At 34.6% G+C, this 19140-nt stretch overlaps 2 protein-coding genes across 2 annotated transcripts; both read right to left on the bottom strand.

Annotated features, from left to right (window-relative positions):
* Nucleotides 1-6569: 6569 nt before the first annotated feature.
* Nucleotides 6570-7471, bottom strand: LOC105650972 (major allergen Pru ar 1). The gene is made up of 2 exons (XM_012237944.4): nt 7194-7471; nt 6570-7093 (listed from the first exon to the last, which is right to left on the bottom strand). Exons 1-2 carry the CDS (start codon nt 7372-7374, stop codon nt 6798-6800), a joined length of 477 nt encoding a protein of 158 aa, XP_012093334.3. The 5' UTR covers nt 7375-7471; the 3' UTR covers nt 6570-6797.
* Nucleotides 7472-8561: 1090 nt separating this feature from the next.
* On the bottom strand, nt 8562-15318 carry LOC105650973 (RNA-binding KH domain-containing protein). Its single transcript, XM_012237945.3, has 9 exons — nt 15164-15318; nt 13408-13742; nt 12951-13076; nt 12808-12847; nt 12160-12242; nt 11602-11679; nt 11434-11487; nt 10714-10851; nt 8562-10490 (listed from the first exon to the last, which is right to left on the bottom strand). Exons 2-9 carry the CDS (start codon nt 13663-13665, stop codon nt 8859-8861), a joined length of 2409 nt encoding a protein of 802 aa, XP_012093335.1. The 5' UTR covers nt 13666-13742; nt 15164-15318; the 3' UTR covers nt 8562-8858.
* Nucleotides 15319-19140: the final 3822 nt, after the last annotated feature.

Below are 19140 nucleotides of genomic sequence, written 5' to 3'. Positions count from 1 at the left end.
CTGCAACCCAGTCACAGAAACCACATTATTATGATACAACCAGATCTCCCATGCCTGAAAAAATGATAAACACAGTTCATCACAAGAGCACCGCTAAATCGCCACCTCCAGCCAATCTGTCGGAGAATCAAACTCACGCCACCAACCAATACTAGAAATACTCCAAACTTCTTTTGCAAAAGGACAAAGCCAAATGGCGTGCAATGAATTTTCAGTTGCTTGTGTTGGTATTCTAATTAATCCCGAGCGGGGCCCGCGGAAAAATGCCGGTGGTAGAAGTAAAATAAAATTACCGACGATAAAGGTTAATAATGCCGATAAAAATTTAAATTACTATTACCACATTTACTTCCAATAATTACGTATTGGATATTGACGATCGAATCCACTAGAAATAATAATCACGATAAAAAAAAATTAAATAATTACCGTAAATGCCAGATGAAAAATAGGGACACCGAGATTTACGTGGTTCACCCTTCAACTGTTATGGGCTACGTCCACAGGACAAACTCCAAATAATTCTTCCACTAAAAATAGTAGGTACAAAAGAGATTACAAAAATAATGGCACTCTAATTGTTTCCCAAAAACACCCCAAAAATTATAACTCTCACTATTTTCTCTCTTTCCCAATTTTAGGAACCTTTTCCTAAAATTCTCTACACTTAATTGTGTATTCCTATTCTTTGTTTTTGTGTTTGTTTAGGGAAAACCTTCTCCTATAAATAGGAGAAGGGGACGCATTATTAACGCGTCCACCCAATGGACGCGTTAATCACGTGTCCATTTTTTCCCTTTTTTTTCTTCTTCCGCAGCCTTCTTTGACTGCCAAAACAAAACGTGTTTGTTGTTTTTTTTTTCCTTCAAACTTGTGTGTGTCCCACATGTCGGAGGGACCCACAACAATTCTCTCCCTCCCGACTACATGGTGGGACTCTCCATTCTTGCCACTTTGACACATAGTTCGAACATTTCCTTCGGAACGACCTTTGTCAATATATCCGCAGCATTTCTGTCTGTGTGGATCTTTCGCAACTGAAACTGCTTCTCTTCAATGGCAGATCTAAGCCAATGATATCTTACATCAATGTGCTTTGTCTGTGCATGATACATAGTATTTTTGCTCAAGTCTAACACACTCTGATATCACAATAAACTATATATTCTAGTTGCTGCACACCCAATTCTTGAAAGAATCACTTTAACCAAAGTATTTCCTTTCCTGCAACGTACTATGCTTCGGTCGTTGATAACAAAACACATTTTTGTAATCTCGACTGCCATGAAATAGCTACCCCTGAGAATGTAAATAGGTATCCTAATGTAGATTTTCTTTCATCAAGATCACCGGCCATATCTGCATCTGTGTAACCAACAAGTGCAGCCTTTTCACCTCCAAAAGTTAAACATAACTTTGAAGTTCCTCTCAGGTATCTGAAGATCCACTTCACTGCTTCTCAATGTGTCTTCTAGGGATTTGATAGAAACCGGCTCACAACACCAACTGCATGAGCGATATCTGGTCTCGTACACAACATTGCGGACATCAAACTTCCGACCGCTGAGGAATATAGAACATTTGACATATCTCATTTTTCTTTCTTTGTTGATGGGTAGGATTTCTTACTCAACTTGAAATGAGTGGCAAGTGGAATGCTAACTGGTTTAGCATTCTTCATATTGAACCTCTCTAGAACTCGTTCAATATATTTTTCCTGCGATAACCATAACCTGCAGGACTTTCTGTCTTGGATAATCTCCATTCCAAGAATTCACCTTGCCAATCCCAAATCCTTCATGTCAAATGCTTTTGACAAATCACTTTTTAACCTGCTAATCATGTGTGCATCTGGTCCAACGATTATTATATCATCAACATATAAGAGAAGGATAATAAATTTACCATCAGGAAATTTTCGGACATATACACAAGGATCTGCATCTGTCCTTTTGTATCCTTGATTCACCATGAAAGAATCAAAATTTTTATACCATTGTCGCGGTGCTTGTTTCAACCCGTACAAGCTCTTCTTCAAGCAACAAACCATGTCCTCTTTTCCCTTGACCTTGAAACCTTCTGGTTGTTCCATATAGATTTCTTCCTCTAGATCCCCATGCAAGAATGCAGTCTTTACATCAAGCTGCTCTAACTCAAGATTCAAACTGGCTACTAGACTAGCACAACTCGAATAGAACTTATTTTCACAACTGGTGAAAAAATCTCATCAAAGTCAATACCTTTCTTTTGAGTAAAGCCTTTAACGACCAATCGAGCTTTGTATCTCACTAGGTTGCCATCATCTTTCTTTAGTTTGTACACCCATTTGTTCTTGAGTGTTCTCTTCCCTTTTGGAAGTTTCACCAGCTCATATGTATCATTCTTTTTCAAAGAATTCATCTCCTCTTGCATGGCCTTTGTCCAGCAATCTTTATCTTTGCAAGATTGCACATCTTGGAAGCTCTCTGGCTTCCCCTCATCAAAAATCAAAATGTAATCAGAACTAGGGTACCTTGTAGATGGTTGGCGTTCTCTGGTTGACCTTCTTAACTGAGGTTCAACTCCTTCTGGTGGAATGGGGTTCTCTGGCTCCCCCTGCTCAACACCCTCTACATCACTGTTATCATCTACAATCGTCTCTTGATCCCCCATGACTGGCTCTTCTTCTTCTTCCTATTCTGATTCTGGCATTCCTCCTCTCGTGGCATCATCTGTAGGAATGCTTCCTGGTCTAATATCAACAACAACATCACTTGTGGATTCTTCACAAGTTGTATCTGCCACGATCTCATTCTCGTGGAATACTACGTCTCAGCTCCGGACAACTTTCTTTTTCACTGAGTCCCATAACCTGTAGCCAAACTCTTCGTCTCCATAACCAACAAAAGTGCAAGGAACTGACTTGTCATCAAACTTTGATCTCTGCTCCTTCGAAACATGCATAAATGCCTTGCAGCCAAATACCCTCAGGTGAGAGTATGAAATATTTCTATCTGTCCAGACCTTCTCCAGGATATCAAAATTCAAAGGTACTGAAGGTAGTCGGTTGATTAGGTAGACAGCAGTATTGACAGCTTCTCCCCAAAATGGCTTAGGTAAGTTGGCCATTTTGTGCATGGATTTGACTCTTTCAATAATGGTGCGATTCATCCGTTCAGCAACGCCGTTGTGTTGAGGCGTACCAGGGACTGTCTTTCCATGCCTAATACCATGCTGACTACAATAATCTCTAAACTCCTTAGAGATGTATTCACCACCATTATCCGTGCGCAAACACTTCAAAGCCAGTCCAGTCTTCCTTTCCACCATCGCATGGAATTGCTGAAAGCGCTTGAATACTTGGTCCTTTGTGCGCAACAAATATATCCATGTTTTTCGTGAGAAATCACCAATGAAGGTTAGAAATATCTACTTCCTCCAAGTGATTCTACCTCCATGGGACCACATACGTTAGAGTGTACCAACTCCAAGTTATTGTCTCTCCGTCTAGAGCTTTTCTGAAATGGGACACGACGTTGCTTCCCAAATAAACAATGATCACAAGGGTTTATTTTACCTTTGGCTAATGGGATGAGGGACTTCTTAGCCAACATATTCAACCCTTTCTCACTAACATGCGCCAGCCGCCTATGCCACAAATTTGGTGAAGCATCATCTGCAACTGTATTCAGTTGACCCGTACATATTGTTGCGTGCGTCTTATACAGCGAGCAACATAATTTTCCTATCGCCACCACCAAAGACCCTTTCATGAGTTTCCAATTACCGTCACCTGTATGATGGTGATAGCCTTCCTTGTCCAGTACACTGATAGATAACAGGTTCAACCGAAGATCGGGAATATGTTTCACATTTTTAATTATCAATGTGCACCCGACACTTGTCTTTATGCAGACATCACCGATTCCCACCATTTGCGAACACTATTATTTCTCATTCTAATAGTACCAAAATCTCCTGCTTTATAAGTGGAAAAGTATTTTCTTTTCGGAACACAGTGGTATGAAGCACCGGAGTCTACTATCCACTCGGTATCTGCATCTCCAACATGACAGCATTCTACATCATAAGTGACTAAAGTCACCTCACCATCTTCTGCTGAGACTGTAGCAGATGTATTTCTGCCATTCTCCTGTCTTCGGTTTGCATTATCCTGTTTGAGTAAACAGCAATTCCTTTTGAGATGACCCTCCTTGCCGCAATGGTAACACTTTCTCATTTCTCTAGACTTGGATCTACCACCTGACTTTTCATGCCTTGGACCTCTACTCTTGCTCCGGCCCCTATTCTCTGTGACAAGGGCTTGTGAACTGGTACTGGCAACATCTCTTCTTCGTAGTTCTTTATTGAGTAGTCTATTCTTTACCATAGACATTGTTACCACACCATTTGGAGCTTAGTTACTCAATGATACCACAAGAGTGTCCCAACTATCCGGTAGAGATCCCAACGGTAGGCATGCTTGCATCTCGTCATCTAAGGACATACCGCTAACTGCTAACTCAGTTACGAGTCCTTCAAAATCGTTCAGGTGTTGTGTAACTGATCGCCCCTCTGACAACTTTAAGTTCATGACTTTACGAATCATGAACACTTTACCTTGAGCGTTTGTAGCCTCGTACATATTCTCTAATTTTTTCCTGAGAACTTGGGGATCTTTTTCATTTCTCACGTGGTTGTACAGGCTAGCATCTATCCATTGGCGTATTGTACCCAATGTCTGCTTTTTTAATTTGTCTCACTGCCTTTCTTTCATTTCTTCTGGCTTTGCACTGTCACCTTCAATTGGATCGTATAGATCTTTGTAATTGAGGTAGTCCTCTATTCTAGATTTTCACATTGAATAATTCGAATCCGTCAATTTGATCATTGCCCGTCGTTAGCCATGTCGAATTCTGAATCTGACAAAATTTTTTACTATTCATGAAATTCACTATTTACTATTCAAGTGAACAGTAACTTTGTAGAAAACTGACAGAATTTACCAACTAAAGGCTCTGATACCAGTTGTTAGGATTCTAACTGATCCCAAGTGGGGCCCGCAGAAAAATACCGATGGTAGAAGTAAAATAAAATTACCGACGATAAAGGTTAATAACGTCAATAAAGATTTAAATTATTATTACCACATTTACTTCCAATAATTACGTATTGGATATTGACAATCGAATCCACCAGAAATAATAATCACGATAAAAAAATTAAATAATTACCGTAAATGCCAGATGGAAAATAGGGACACCGAGATTTACGTGGTTCACCCTTCAACTGTTATGGGCTACGTCCATAAGACAAACTCCGAATAATTCTTTCACTAAAAATAGTAGGTACAAAACAGATTACAAAAATAGTGACACTCCAAGTGTTTCCCAAAAACACCCCTAAAAATTATAATCCTCACTATTTTCTCTTTTCCAATTTTAGGAATCTTTTTATAAAATCCTCTACACTTAATTGTGTATTCCTATTCTTTGTTTTTGTGTTTGTTTAGGGAAAACCTATTCTTTGTTTTTGTGTTTGTTTAGGGAAAACCTTCTCCTATAAATAAGAGAAGGGGACGCATTATTAACGCGTCCACCGAGTGGACGCGTTAATCACGTGTCCATTTTTTCTCCTTTTTTTCTTCTTTCGCAGCCTTCTTTGACTGCCAAAACAAAACGTGTTTGTTATTTTTTTATTTTACCCGAAACTTTAGCCTTCCACGTTGTATTCCACAAAGAGGATGGACCTGCAACACCAATATCCGAGCCTCATATAAAACCTTGTAGCCACTAGAAAAATTGAGTATACACCGTTTGGCTTAAAAGCTCACCTCTAAGAATCAAGGAACCGATGCAAACTAAGGGGGACTTGCCTTATGAGCTGCACCTCTTGAGCATAAAATAATTGCTGCAAAATCTCCTCATCCCATAGTCTTCTGCCTGGTAATATGAGGTCAGCCGCACAAACATTTTCAATCCCTGTACTATATTCACAGAGAACATAAGGACTAGCAACATCATGTTGTACCCAAATTTTAAAAAATCCTTATTTTATAATTAATAATTATTTATATTTATTTAATAAAATAATTAAAAATATAATTTAATTAGTACACAAATACTTTTATATTTTGTATAATTTATGAATGATTTAAACTTATTATAACATTTAAATTATTATAATTTGAATTTTGATATGTTTATTATTATTATGTTGAATATATAATGAATGACATAATAATTAGTAATTATAGATTAGTGTTAGATGATTAATGGTTTAAAAAATAATTATACTATTACTTTTTCGTTATAAAATTATCTATAAGTATATCTTATTAATTTTTTACAAAAAATTATAAAATCTAAAAATTAAAAAAAAATCCGATTGAACTGAGTTGACTCGGTCTAATTGCAACCTATTCATAAGCCAATTCGATGTTTGGCCCAGTTTTAAAAATATAGTTTATAATAGATGAATGAAATTTCATTTATGACCAATTTTCTAAAATTTTGATTTCCCAATTTTAAAATTTTCAAGCATTGACAAAAAAAATAATAATAATAAAATGAGACGTAGCATCTTCAATGTTCAATAGAAAATCGAATTATTCGAATTTATTTATTATGAATTCATTACATCGACATTTCAATCACACGGTACAAGTCTTGCACACAGAAGAATTTTAAACTTTTATTACGAGACAAACCAAAAGCTGTTTATACAGTTTTGGCCCAAATAGAAAAATAAAAAAAGCACGATAGTTTAGTTTTATTAATTGCACCCATCAAAATGCATCATCCTTCGCATAGTTTGAATTAATAGGCATCAGGATTTGCCAAGAGGTATGTTTCAATAACTTTGAACATTGCTAATATTTGTTGTTCCCCAGCCTTGATTACTTCTTCATCAATCTTAGCGTCGCCTTTTGCATAGTATTTGCCTATGCTCTTGACGATGGATCCTCCATTAGGAGCAGACACTAGTTTTATTTCATAAGAGACTTTTTCTATTGTATCGTTCCATAGTGCGCCTTCAAATGTAGTATAGTTATATATGAAATTATCTTTATCTATTGCGTCAATTCTATTTTTCACATACTTAACTTCACTACCTGCTTGTGTAATAAAGAAACATATTAGTAAATAAAAGTTAATCGAAACTGAATAAATAATTAATTATAACAACAATAATTAAAAATGTTTAATCATCACCTTCTACAAAGGTAGTCTTCTTAATAGTTCCAGGGCCTCCATTTCCTTCAATAATCTCAATACTCTTAATGACGGGAATAATTTTAGGGATAATTACAGAATCTTCGAGAACGAAGACCTTAAACATCTTTTCAGGAGAGATTGCAGTAACAACTTCATCTTCACGAATCAAAGCAGCCATGTTAGATTTGGTGTTTGGAAATGATAAACTGGAAATACAGAAGGTTATATATTGGATGTATGCGATGAGATGTTGATGGTGAAGATGGTATTTATAGACTGAGGCATGTAAATGTGCCTCTTGTAAAATCTGAATGGAACATATAAATATATATACAATGCGCATCATGAGGCATTATTGGGATCATACTTTTATTATTGGATGTCTCTTCTAGATGTTCTCCATACATGACTCGCGCATGTTAATATTATATATATTAACCTGATAATTAAGGATTTGCATGTTTGTCAGAAAATTTATTCGAATTCATATAAAATGCAGTTTAATGTATATATATATATATATAAAATAAAATAGAATATTTTAATTAATAAAATGTTATATAATGTACAAATTGACATATTGCACATTCCCAGCTTTGTCATGTTAGGATTATAATGAATAATTTATAAAAATAAAATAAAATAAACCCGATCCTTTATCATCCTACCTCAAAACCCGAATTCACTGACCTCCATAATACAGATAAAGAATACTCCACATGGCAAAAGATGATTGGCCATGAAGAAATTTTTTATATAAAAGGGTGATTTGTTTTAGTTCTTTCTCATAGCTAATAGCGATGGTGGACTGTTTGAATACTTGAATGCTAATGGTAACTATTGAAATGTGTATATAATTTTTTAATGACAAATAGATTATTTTGTATTTTAATATATTATATGAATTAAATAATATATTAACTATTAATAGTTATTTAGTATTTTAAATAATTATAAAGGAAATAATCGGAAAAAAAATAAATTAAACTTGCCGAAGCCTGATCTATAGATCCACCCATGACCAAATTAATTAAAATATAGATTTTTTAAATAGTTACCATTTTTTAAAAATATCCTCAAGAAAAGCTTAATTATTTATTTAATTTTTAATTATTTTTCGTTGCTTTAATCCATAAATTCAATCCAAAGTAAAATATCTAATTTTAAAAAACTAATTTGATAAATAATTATTTTTATAAAGCTAATGTAGTTTAACCATAAATAGATACAAATTAATTGATCTCACCAAGTACTATTTATTACAACCGCAAGTTAAAATGACAATAATCTCAATATGAAGCAGGGAAAGAATTAAGAAATTTTGTACAGGCGAGTTTTTTTATGCTATGAAAAGTGCAAAATGTATGGGTATAAAAAACATCAGTAGATACGTAGCTTCATTCCAGAAAGTGTCCCAACCTACAGTATCATGATTTGGTCATCTCGACCAGCCCAAATCATGACCGACTAGAAAATCGGGAAGGAACTATCCATTTAGCTCCTCTTTAGAAGCAACATAGCTATCAACATATATGCAATGATAATGAATAGTGAACAGAAACAACATTTTCTCATCAAAAGTTATATTTCAGAAAGAAACAGGACAGTTATCTGTGACCAAGTAAAAATTTTGTGCTGTGAGCCAGTTCATTCTAAAGAGAATTATTTTACACCAACAGAAGCCATCAAATCTTCGTACTCAGGATCAGGCTCTTGTTTTCTTCCCTTTATCACATTACCTCCTTGCTGTTGATGCATAATAGGAACGGAAGTGGGCGAGAACGGATCATAAATTTGCTGCTGCCCTGCAGGACCCGATGCAAAATGCAGATTTTTACTGGACTGTTGACTTGGTGCCATGAAATTGGCTCGTGGAGTTATTGGAGCTGGAAAATTTTGCCGAATTTGAAGGGGATTCCCAGGCCTGGGAGGAAAAGGGCCGGCTAAATCGGGTAACTGTTGGGTTGGATTGAAATTTCGAGGTGGCAACATGATTGGACTGGCATTTGAAAATGTTGGGACTCTAGGGGAAACTGAGGTACTAGCAGAGTTTCCAGCGAAGGGATTAGCAGACATGTGAACCGGAGTTTGACCCATCTGATTGCCCAACTGTGACCTTGGAAACAAATGCATACCGGGTGAAGGAATTGAATTGGGCATAGTCAACCTCAATGACGGTGCTTGAGGTGATGGTGGTTGCATCAATGATCTAGCAAGTGGAGGATCTTGAGTCATAGGCCGATTGATTGGCCTGGGAACTGATTGAGCTGTTGGATTCTCTGGATGAGGTTGAAAGGTAAAATCAATGGGGCCCGAGTGCAGTGGTCTTGGAGCTGTTATTGTCGATGGTCTTACAGGACTAGGAGTTGGTTGTAGCATGGATGTCACTGGAGAAGAAATTGCTGTGTTTCCAGATACAGGGTTTATTGATGCATGAGGTACAAGGGTTCCAGCCATGACTGCTGGAGAAGACTGGAAAGGTGCAGTTGAACCAACTTGAGGTGGCAGAACACTAGCAAAATTTGAGGCTCCAGTGGGATGATTCATATGAACATTTATAGTAGGAGCAGATGGCATATTTGAGGGCAGAAAACTCGGATGTGGAACCACAGGTCGAGGCACCTGTAAAGAAACCATTTGCCCCATGTTACCCTGACCCAAAGATGCTGGAGCACCAGCAGGAGCTGTAGACCACCCAGAAGAGCTTCCGATAGGGGTCGATGGCCTGTCGGATTGTGGTCCTAGTGGAACACTTAATGAAGGCACTAATTGTCTAGCGATTGGAGATTGTAGTGGCGGCAGGGGTTGGTTACCAGAAAATGGAAGTGAAGTGAAAACGTTAGATTGAGCAGCTGAAGGCTGAGGAGCTGGCATGGGAAAATTTCTTGGTGGATATGGATGCGACGAAACTTGCAATGGCAGTTGTGGCCTGGAAGAAACAAGAGATGCATTTTGGAGAATTGAATTGAACCCGGATGCTGGAATTGGTCGAGGGCCAAACAATGACGGCATGGTTGTAGGATTCATAGGTGACGAGTATACAGGTAGCAGATTTATATGAATTGGAGCAGAAGAATTCTGGAGCGGAGTGAAGGCTGGAGGAGGATGTCCCAGAGCCTGAGCTGAGATTGCTGCTGGGAACTGTGGACCTTGGTACTGAAACTGACCTTGTTGGGAAATTTGAGTAGGTCCAACCACAGATTGAGGCACTCCCTGGTCACCAGTGAGGACTACAGAAGGACTCGAAGCCTCATGACTGAGAGCATTTGCATTATTCCCAGACACTAGATTCCCCTGCAAAATAGTTAAATGGCAGTTAGTAATCAGGCCAAGGAATGCCGATATGCATAATGCCTAATAATGACAATAAAGTAAATTCAATATGCAAAAGTCCATGAAAATAATCATAGCTGAGGGGTGAAATACAAATGAATAAATAAATATATAGCTATCATTGAACATAAATGAATGTAAACAAATATATAGCTCTCATTGATCTTCAGAATCTGAAACTCACTGATACTGAAGTAACTAGCATTTCAATTAGGGAAACTGCTCCATCGACTTTTTCACATGTGTCAGCAGATATATGGACATTCAGCTCATCATAAGAAGCAACATGGGTCTCATACTCATCAGACAGAGAAAGCTCAACCTGGGAAAAGAATAAGATTCATTTTTGAGCAATTTGTTACATCTAATAGCAATTGTAGGATATCAATGTTTCACATTGACAAGGAATCAATTAGAAGAAGAAGAGGAAAAGAAATGTTCAAGTATCTTTAAGAGAAAGGTTTCACACTAATGTATAGTTAGATAGCAGGTAAAATTTGGAGTGGATAAAGTGGGGTAAGTGAAAGTGAGATGATTAGTATGAGTTCACTTGTTTGGGAAGCCAAAAAAAGAGAGGCGAGGGAAATTTTTGGTCTAAAATTTCACTGACTCCCACCAAATTCCAATCACTGAAATCTGGGGAGAAAGTTGGAGAACACCCATGTTAAAAAATGTGCTAAGATTATAAATCTGACCCCATTAATTGCGCAATTGTTTGTTTTCCAAATTTTGCTTATGGATAAAGGATAAAATTTTAATTTTAATAGTTTCTTTTTAAAATATTTTAATTTTCAATTCATGGTTGACTGATAAAAGCTCTCACCTCTCTTTCTCCCACACCATTTTCAATCCCTCAAATTCCAAATCCCACCCCCACCCCCAAAAAAAGAAAAATAAGACTTACCTTCTCTCCTGTATTAGCTTTGCTACCATATAATTGTATTTTGGCTCCAGTCTCCTGAAACACAATAGTAATGCATAGATCACTAAACTACAATTCATAACAAATAAAAAAATCTCGATCCCATGCTTCCCACGAGCATCAGGGCCACCTGGTATCTTCAAAATTTACCTTTTCTAGTCGCTTCTGCGTCTCACCTCCTGGCCCAAATATTAGACCAACAAAATTGTATCCAGGATGGTCTTTGACCTGTATAGTCAAATATAACTTGTCATGATTCTGGAATGTCTAATCCTAAATAAGCCTAAAAGCTTGGCTGTAAAATAAAACACAAACAGTAATGAATTAAGAATAGTAAAAACCAGACCAGCTACTGGCATTTGGCAATGTTTAAAGCAATTGACAATTTATAATAACTGTTGCCTACTATTGATGGCACAAAATTCTATGAAGCATCACATTAAAAAGTAAAGATCCCAGTAGACCCTTATACATTATAGGAAGATGACAAAAAATTCCTACTATAAACCACAGTTGAAAGATACCCAAAGTCCTTAGCTTAATCTCTGTTCGACGATAGTAATAGAAAAAAATATTTATTCCTATGAATTATAAAAAATTTGCAACACTTCATCTGGACAATTTGAAGAAAACAAATCTCTTTAGTTAATAAAAACAATTACAGAATATGGAAACGATAAGGAACCAAGGCATCCAAACTTGACCTACAGGAATAGGAACAGTAGCCTCTTTCAGCAAAGGTACATAATCAGGTGGAGGCTTGTAGCATGGATTGAGTTTGAGTATTTCACCTGGAAAATCAAGATAATGATGATGATGATGCCAAAAATAGCAGCTAACACTATGGAATAGAGTTGAGAACTATAGCAGTACTTAAACTTTGACCTGATGTTTATTTTGAGTGCTTGAAATTTTTTTTTTTTATATCAAATTATTCAATGAGCTAATGGTTTATAATGAAGATCATTTTTGAACTTCTCGCTTACAACTATGAAAATAAATTTTACGGATAAAATACTAAGTTTGACAGAAGTAAAAAATAAGCAAATATTGTATAGTCAAACAATACTCATTCAGAAAAAAAAAAATCTACATTCATGTCTCTTTCCTTCCTCTTGTCCCTCACTTTCTCTCGCTCCCCCAAAACCTTTTGTGATTAAAACATTCTAGCCAACCATTCCAGTGAGAGAAATCAACCAAAATGCACCTGGTCAGAAATCCTTTGTTCATTTAAGCACTTGATTGCAAAAAGATTAAAGTTTGAGCACTTGAATAGAAATCAAGTCAAAAGTTCATGCACTGCCAGCATTATTATCTCAAAGGAATATATGATCTAAGAAAAATTTTCAAGCGTACCTATAGCCTCCTGCCTTTCAAGTTTCAAAAGTTCTAAGTCCTTCACCAACAAATTCTATTGTAAGTGCTCAGAAACATAAAATATCCAATACGAAGTAGAAAGTACTCTTCATAAAATGAATGCAATTTAACCATAACTTTACCTTTGTGTCAAATGATGAACTGGATGACTTGGATTCCACATGCTGATCAAGTACTTCCGAGTCTTCAGTTTCCCCAGGATCTAGAATTCCTGACCTCAGCTGTTGTGTAATTTGATCCACTCGAGTCTGCCCAAAATTTGCATATAACTTAGTGGCACCTGGAACGGGAAGCTTCCATGTGAGCCCTTCACACGGAAGACACTGACATCTTAGCACCCAATGGGAAAAGGCAATTTTTAATTGCTTCCAGCTGAGCAATATATTCCTTCCACAAACCAGGGCTATAAATGCCTCCAACCCATTTTGTACTTAATCTAAATCCAAATATCCACAATTGAAAATTGGAATTTAAAGATTGAAGGTGATAGGCGTGCAAGTGTACTTTATCTAGAAATTAACTACTGCATGTAAAAAATATTAAGATGATTCATTACTTGCAAGGAAAATCCCAACTCACCTGATAAGCTAATGCTCTTCCCCTTTTAACAGCAGCATCCTGAGTTGGATCAGGGCCCCATTTTGTTTTCCTCAGCACCTGGTTGGTATTGTCTTCATTGGCTATTTCATTGCCTCCTGACTTTTTACCTCCTCTGAAGATGGGAACCAATGAACCAGAGAGTTTGTTTTTTGGTATGACAAATCCAGACTTTGCCGCAAATATAGAGACCTTAGTACCAAGTGTTGATGCACCAGATGAAGTAGTTGTTGCAGACATCTTAATCTTATGGGGTTCAACTGCAGATTATTCAACCTCAACACTGATCTTATTCTTCGGACACTTTTATACTGCACCTAAACATGGTAAAGCACAAACATATGTATTTACCAAAAGGTTTACTTTCAGAAATTAACCATTTCAACAAATTTTTCCTTGTGAACGGGCAGAACTGATAAAAGGCAGAAACCAAACACTAAAAATGAATTCCATAAAATTAAATCCACACTTTGAAGGTCCAAGAACTCTGAAAATTCATTTGGAAGTCTACATCATTAGCTCGATGGAATTTATCATACTTGAGCAAAATGCTATCAGAACTGATACAATTCACGGATTGCTATGAAAGTTTCATTTCCCTTTTTTTTGGACTCAAGTTTCAAACTTTTCTCATTAAATTGTTGTCCCTTCCAAGATGGTGAAATTATTACCCCAGGCATGTCACTTCCTATAAACTGTTAGATTCTGGCCATGTGCCTTCTAACCAATAAACAAATAGATAAATTTACAAATGAAATGAACCCATATTCATTGGACGAAAAGAAAATGTAAGTGGGTAACAAAAGGTTTCTAAATACTTAGGATGTTCACATGGTATAATAGATGAAAAAAATAATAATCAGAACACATGACAAAACGGAAGCTCTCATCACACTGCTAAATAGGAAGTCATTATAAGGTTAAAGGAAGTGTCCTCCATTTGGGGCGTGGGGTTGTGGGTAATTCTAGCTTTCCATAAAAACATGACAGCCTTTGTTACAAGTGACATATAACAATGCCGTACCAGAAATTTTGAGCAAATGCTCTTTGAGAAATAGCACTCTTGAGACAACCCTTGAGAAAACCTAATACAGCATTTAAAACTGTTATATGCCCTCTATGATAAAAACTCTTACAACTTTGTACAACATTTACCTACAAAGTAGAGATGAACAAAATAGCATCGCAAAGGGATGATCTTCCTCCATAGTATTATCAATTTCGAAGAGTACTTCTAAGAATTGTTAACAATTCTAGCCTGCTGGAACAAACACAGGTATATTATCTATAGATATATCATTTCCCTCCTTTGCATTCCAAAACTGGAAACGACAAAGTTCCTGCCTCCAATGAAACGACACCATTTCCTGCTCCTTTGTGATTCCTCTTGCCCCCTTCTTTTCTCCTCCTCCAACTTCATAGACATCCACAACTCTTCACAGATCATCAATCCTCTCCCCTCCCCTCCCTTCCCAACATAAACCCATCAATTCTCCACTGTGTTAAGTTCACCAACTCAATTATCTAAAGAAACATACAAGCTAACAGAACAACTAGCAAATACAACAATCAAAATTAACATTATTATAAATGATCGCATAAAAAATTTCAAATAACAATAAGTGCAAGCATGTCAATGTCTAGCCCTAATTTTAGTAATAAAAAAAGAATAGATTTCATTAACTTGTGTAGAGAGAGAGAGAGAGAGAGAGAGAGAGAGAGAGCTGGAGAAGAGTACCTGGTATTTTACAGGTGAAGCAGGTCAGAACGGAGGATTTGATATTTCTGGTGTCTGAAAGCAGAAAGCAGGCAAGAGATTGCTGCTACTGGAGAACGAAATACACGGGAAGGGGGGGATTAGGCCTTCGAGCAAACCAGAGCGGAATCGGGTTAACAAATCTCGGGCCGAATTAATTAAGTTCGGGTTTGGGCCTTTGCTCAGTCCAATTTAATTTTTTATATCTTAAAACCGACTTATTAGATTTACTTTTTCGGAACTTTGCAATTTGTTATAACTAGCAATATACCGTGACATGTGCGGTTAAAAAAAAAATTTTAAATTTTGAAAGAAAATAATATAATGTATATGGCTTGTTTATAGATTCTCTAAGTAAAATTTTTTATATTATGTTATTAAAATATATAAATAAAGATAGATGAATAATATAAAATGCACTCATGATTTTTTAATAATGAGAATAAAAATTAATAGATAAACATGTATTGAAAGTAGTGGAATTTATAAACATAAATAAAAAAATGAAAGGAGACTTAATTAGTTTGATTCTTTTATTAACATAAAATAACTCCCAACATCATTAAAAATCTACAAATTAAGTAATATATATAAATAATATATAGCAGAGCAGTTTACATTATATCGTAGTCAAGTGTAAATGAGGATAATAATTATTTAGCACAGTTGTAAGAAGATAAAGTATAATAACACAATTATAAGAATATAAATCGTTTTATATTTTTAGATAATGTCTTTATCATGATAATCTCTATTAGTTACATCCCATCAAGATAATGCATTAAATTAAATATTTAATTTCTTATTTTAATGACATAAAATCAAATTTAGAAAAAAGCACTTCATTTTTATTGGTAATAAAAAAAAAGTTCGTACCAGAAACCAGGTTGTACGGACACGGGACACGAGATACGGGAACATACTGATACGATAATTTTTAAAAAGTAGGATATTCATATGCTTAAGATATATTATTCTAAATAAGTAATACATTAACATTTTAAATAAATAAACAATCATTTATAATAAATCATAAACATAAAATAAAAAATATTTAATTTCTTATTTCAATATAATTAGTTAAATTTTTAAAATTATTATCACTATTGAAAAATATATTAACAGTCTGTATGCATTTTTTTATATAGGTCATACTATTCATAGTTTTTACTATCGCATACCTTATGAAAAACTTCGTATGATACTTAAGAAAATATATCTTAGCATCCCAACTTTTCAGCATATCTCATTAACATACAATTTATAATTTTATTATATAATTTTACTATTTTGAATGTTGTTATAAAATACTATTTCATCTTTTAAAATTACCTTGCGCATCGTACGGAATATAAGGGGAAAAAAGCAATTATATTTTTAGATAATATCATATAGGAGGAAAAAACTAAATTAATATTAATAAGCAAAGATTATTTTATTTGGAAATAAGAAAGGAATATAAAGGAAAAGAATTCTGATAACTTTCTTTTCAAATTAGAAGAAAAATAAAAAAAATTATAAAAATAAATTTGTAGAAAAAAATTAATTTTATTTTTCTTTTACATAAAAAAAGTAACAAAAGTTTTTCTGAAAAAAAAATAGTCTCTTTTTATTTTTTCTGATTATTCATTAAACAAAAAAAGATACAAAATAAATAAAAAAATATTTCATCACGCGATACGATAATTTTTAAAAAAGTAAGAGATCCACACGCTTAGGACACACTACACTAAATAAATATAATACATTAATATTTCAAATAAATAAACAATCATTTATAATAAATCATAAACATAAAATAAAAAAAATACTTAAGTTCTTATTTATATATAATTAGTTAAATTCTCAAAATTATTATATGTTAAAAGTTAAACATATTGTATAAGCAAGTTAAATGGGTCGTATATAGGTCAACACATCCACTATAATATTAAGCGGGTTACACGAGTTGTATATGGGTCAACACGACTCACTTAATCTGTTTATGATATTAAGCAGGTTAAACGTGTCGTATTCGTGTCAACCGTTTAATTTTCTTGTTGTATTTATATCGAAGTTATAAAAAATTATTTCATCATTCAATATTGTTCCTCGCATCGCGCGGTTCTAACACTAGTTCATTTTAAATATGACAAACTCCATCATATTTAATATAATTTAATTCAAAAAACAAATAATTATTCAAGTTACTTCCAAATTATGTATTTTAAAATTAATATAAAATAATGGCTTAACCACCAAAAATACCCTGAACTTAATGTGTTGTTATAATGATACCCTAATTTGATCTTTTTAACATCTATACCCTAGTTTAACCTTTTAGTTGTATTTGGAGGTTACAGGAGGAAAACATAAACGTAGAGTCTACGGCATTGGCTCTCAAGCTTCCCTCTTCTACCCACATCCTGGTATGAGTGGCAGCTCATTTAGTTCCTCATCGACCTCGTCGGATGCCATGGAGTTAATTCATTCACTGAAAGAACGACAAGATGCATTGACAGATTGCTTCAGCAACAAACAAATATGATTTCTCAAATTCATAAGCATTTGCAAATCAAGTCAAGCCAGCCACCAGTATCTTCAAACCATTTAGATTTAGACCCTAATGCTCCTACTTCCAACTCCAGTGTTGATCCTGCGACAAATGAAGATGAAAATGATGTTTTAAGGCTTGGATGGTTAGAGGAATATCTCTTGGTGAATTTCTTTTGGTTGAATATCTATGATTAAAATGTTTACATATTTGAACTTAGTTACAAATATATCTAGTATTAAAAAAGTGTACTAAATATGTTTGAATTATGGAGAATATATATATATATATATATATATATATAGTTTCTTTTTCATATTTGCTTTATGATTTATATTTTTAACAGATTTCCTGAGTCCAAAATAAAAAATATATAAATATCTAGTAAAACAGCTACGAATTAGCTATACAATTTTGGAATCAGATGTGTTTAACTCTAGCTACAACATTGCTACAAAATAGCTCTAGATTTTCGCTATGGAATTGCTACAGGTTAGTCATGGAAACTTTTAGCTACGGATTGGCTAAACAATTTTAAATATGGATTTACAATAAATAGCTGTGAATTTATTATAAAATGGCTACCGATTTAGCTACGGCATTGCTACTATTTAGAGACCGAATATGTAGCTACAGATTAGCTACACATTTTTTGACAGTGATTAGATTCTTTATTACTACAGATTTATGGTAGCTATTTCATGGCTAAATAGCTACGTACTATAAATTCGTAGCTATATTTTTAGCTACAAGGGTTTCAGGGACGAAAATATTCCATAGTTATTCTGTAGCAATATGTGATTAGCTACGGATTTATTAAACTTAGCTTTCGAAAATTCCGTAACTATATCCCAATTTTCTTGCAGCGTCCTGTGGTGATGCAAAAGCTAGATCAACAAACTGATTCCTTAAGAATAATATATATATATATATATATATATATATACTTCCAAATAAACTAATTATATAATTGCAAATAATTATCTGGTAATTTTTTTCTCATCCAAATTTACATCTCTAATTTAAGAATATCAATTTACTTTTGATGTTTTTTAGATGGATTTCAATGATGATAAGGTTTTCCTTAGAATTCATTCTAAGGCATATTATTTGATATGCAACTGACTATTTAGCTATAATTTTGATGATGAATATTTTGATTTGAAGCTCTAAGTATATGATTTTGTTCCAAATCCCATGCAGGATTTTGAATGTGCAAGTCGAAAAGAGACATCAAGACTAGTCTGGATAGGAGCAGAGGCAGACCATTTGTTATTGTTGAAGCTTAATATATTGAATGTGGTTTCATCTTAATATTTTGAGATTTTGAATGTGGACTCTTCTTACATTTGATATTAAGGCAAAACAAGGATTTTGAATGTGGAATATTTTGAGATTATTGTTGTTGAAGCTTAATATATTTTAC

This window comes from Jatropha curcas, chromosome 7 (assembly GCF_041381405.1).
Source record: "Jatropha curcas cultivar XTBG-Jc1 chromosome 7, XTBG_Jcur_1.0, whole genome shotgun sequence".
Taxonomy (NCBI): Eukaryota; Viridiplantae; Streptophyta; class Magnoliopsida; order Malpighiales; family Euphorbiaceae; genus Jatropha; species Jatropha curcas.
The sequence above is the reverse complement of the archived record's forward strand: the minus strand, read 5'-3'. Positions and strand labels throughout refer to the sequence as shown.

Bases quoted from the DNA above. Each gene is read 5' to 3' on its own strand.
- LOC105650972 (XM_012237944.4), bottom strand. From the start codon at position 7,374: ATGGCTGCTTTGATTCGTGAAGATGAAGTTGTTACTGCAATCTCTCCT. The intron at 7,094-7,193 runs GTGATGATTAAA...TTACACAAGCAG, and splicing joins GAAGACTACCTTTGTAGAAG to GTAGTGAAGTTAAGTATGTG.
- LOC105650973 (XM_012237945.3), bottom strand. From the start codon at position 13,665: ATGTCTGCAACAACTACTTCATCTGGTGCATCAACACTTGGTACTAAG. The intron at 11,488-11,601 runs GTAAATTTTGAA...ATTGTGTTTCAG, and splicing joins CGCAGAAGCGACTAGAAAAG to GAGACTGGAGCCAAAATACA. The intron at 10,491-10,713 runs GTGAGTTTCAGA...ACTATTTTGCAG, and splicing joins TGCTAGTTACTTCAGTATCA to GGGAATCTAGTGTCTGGGAA.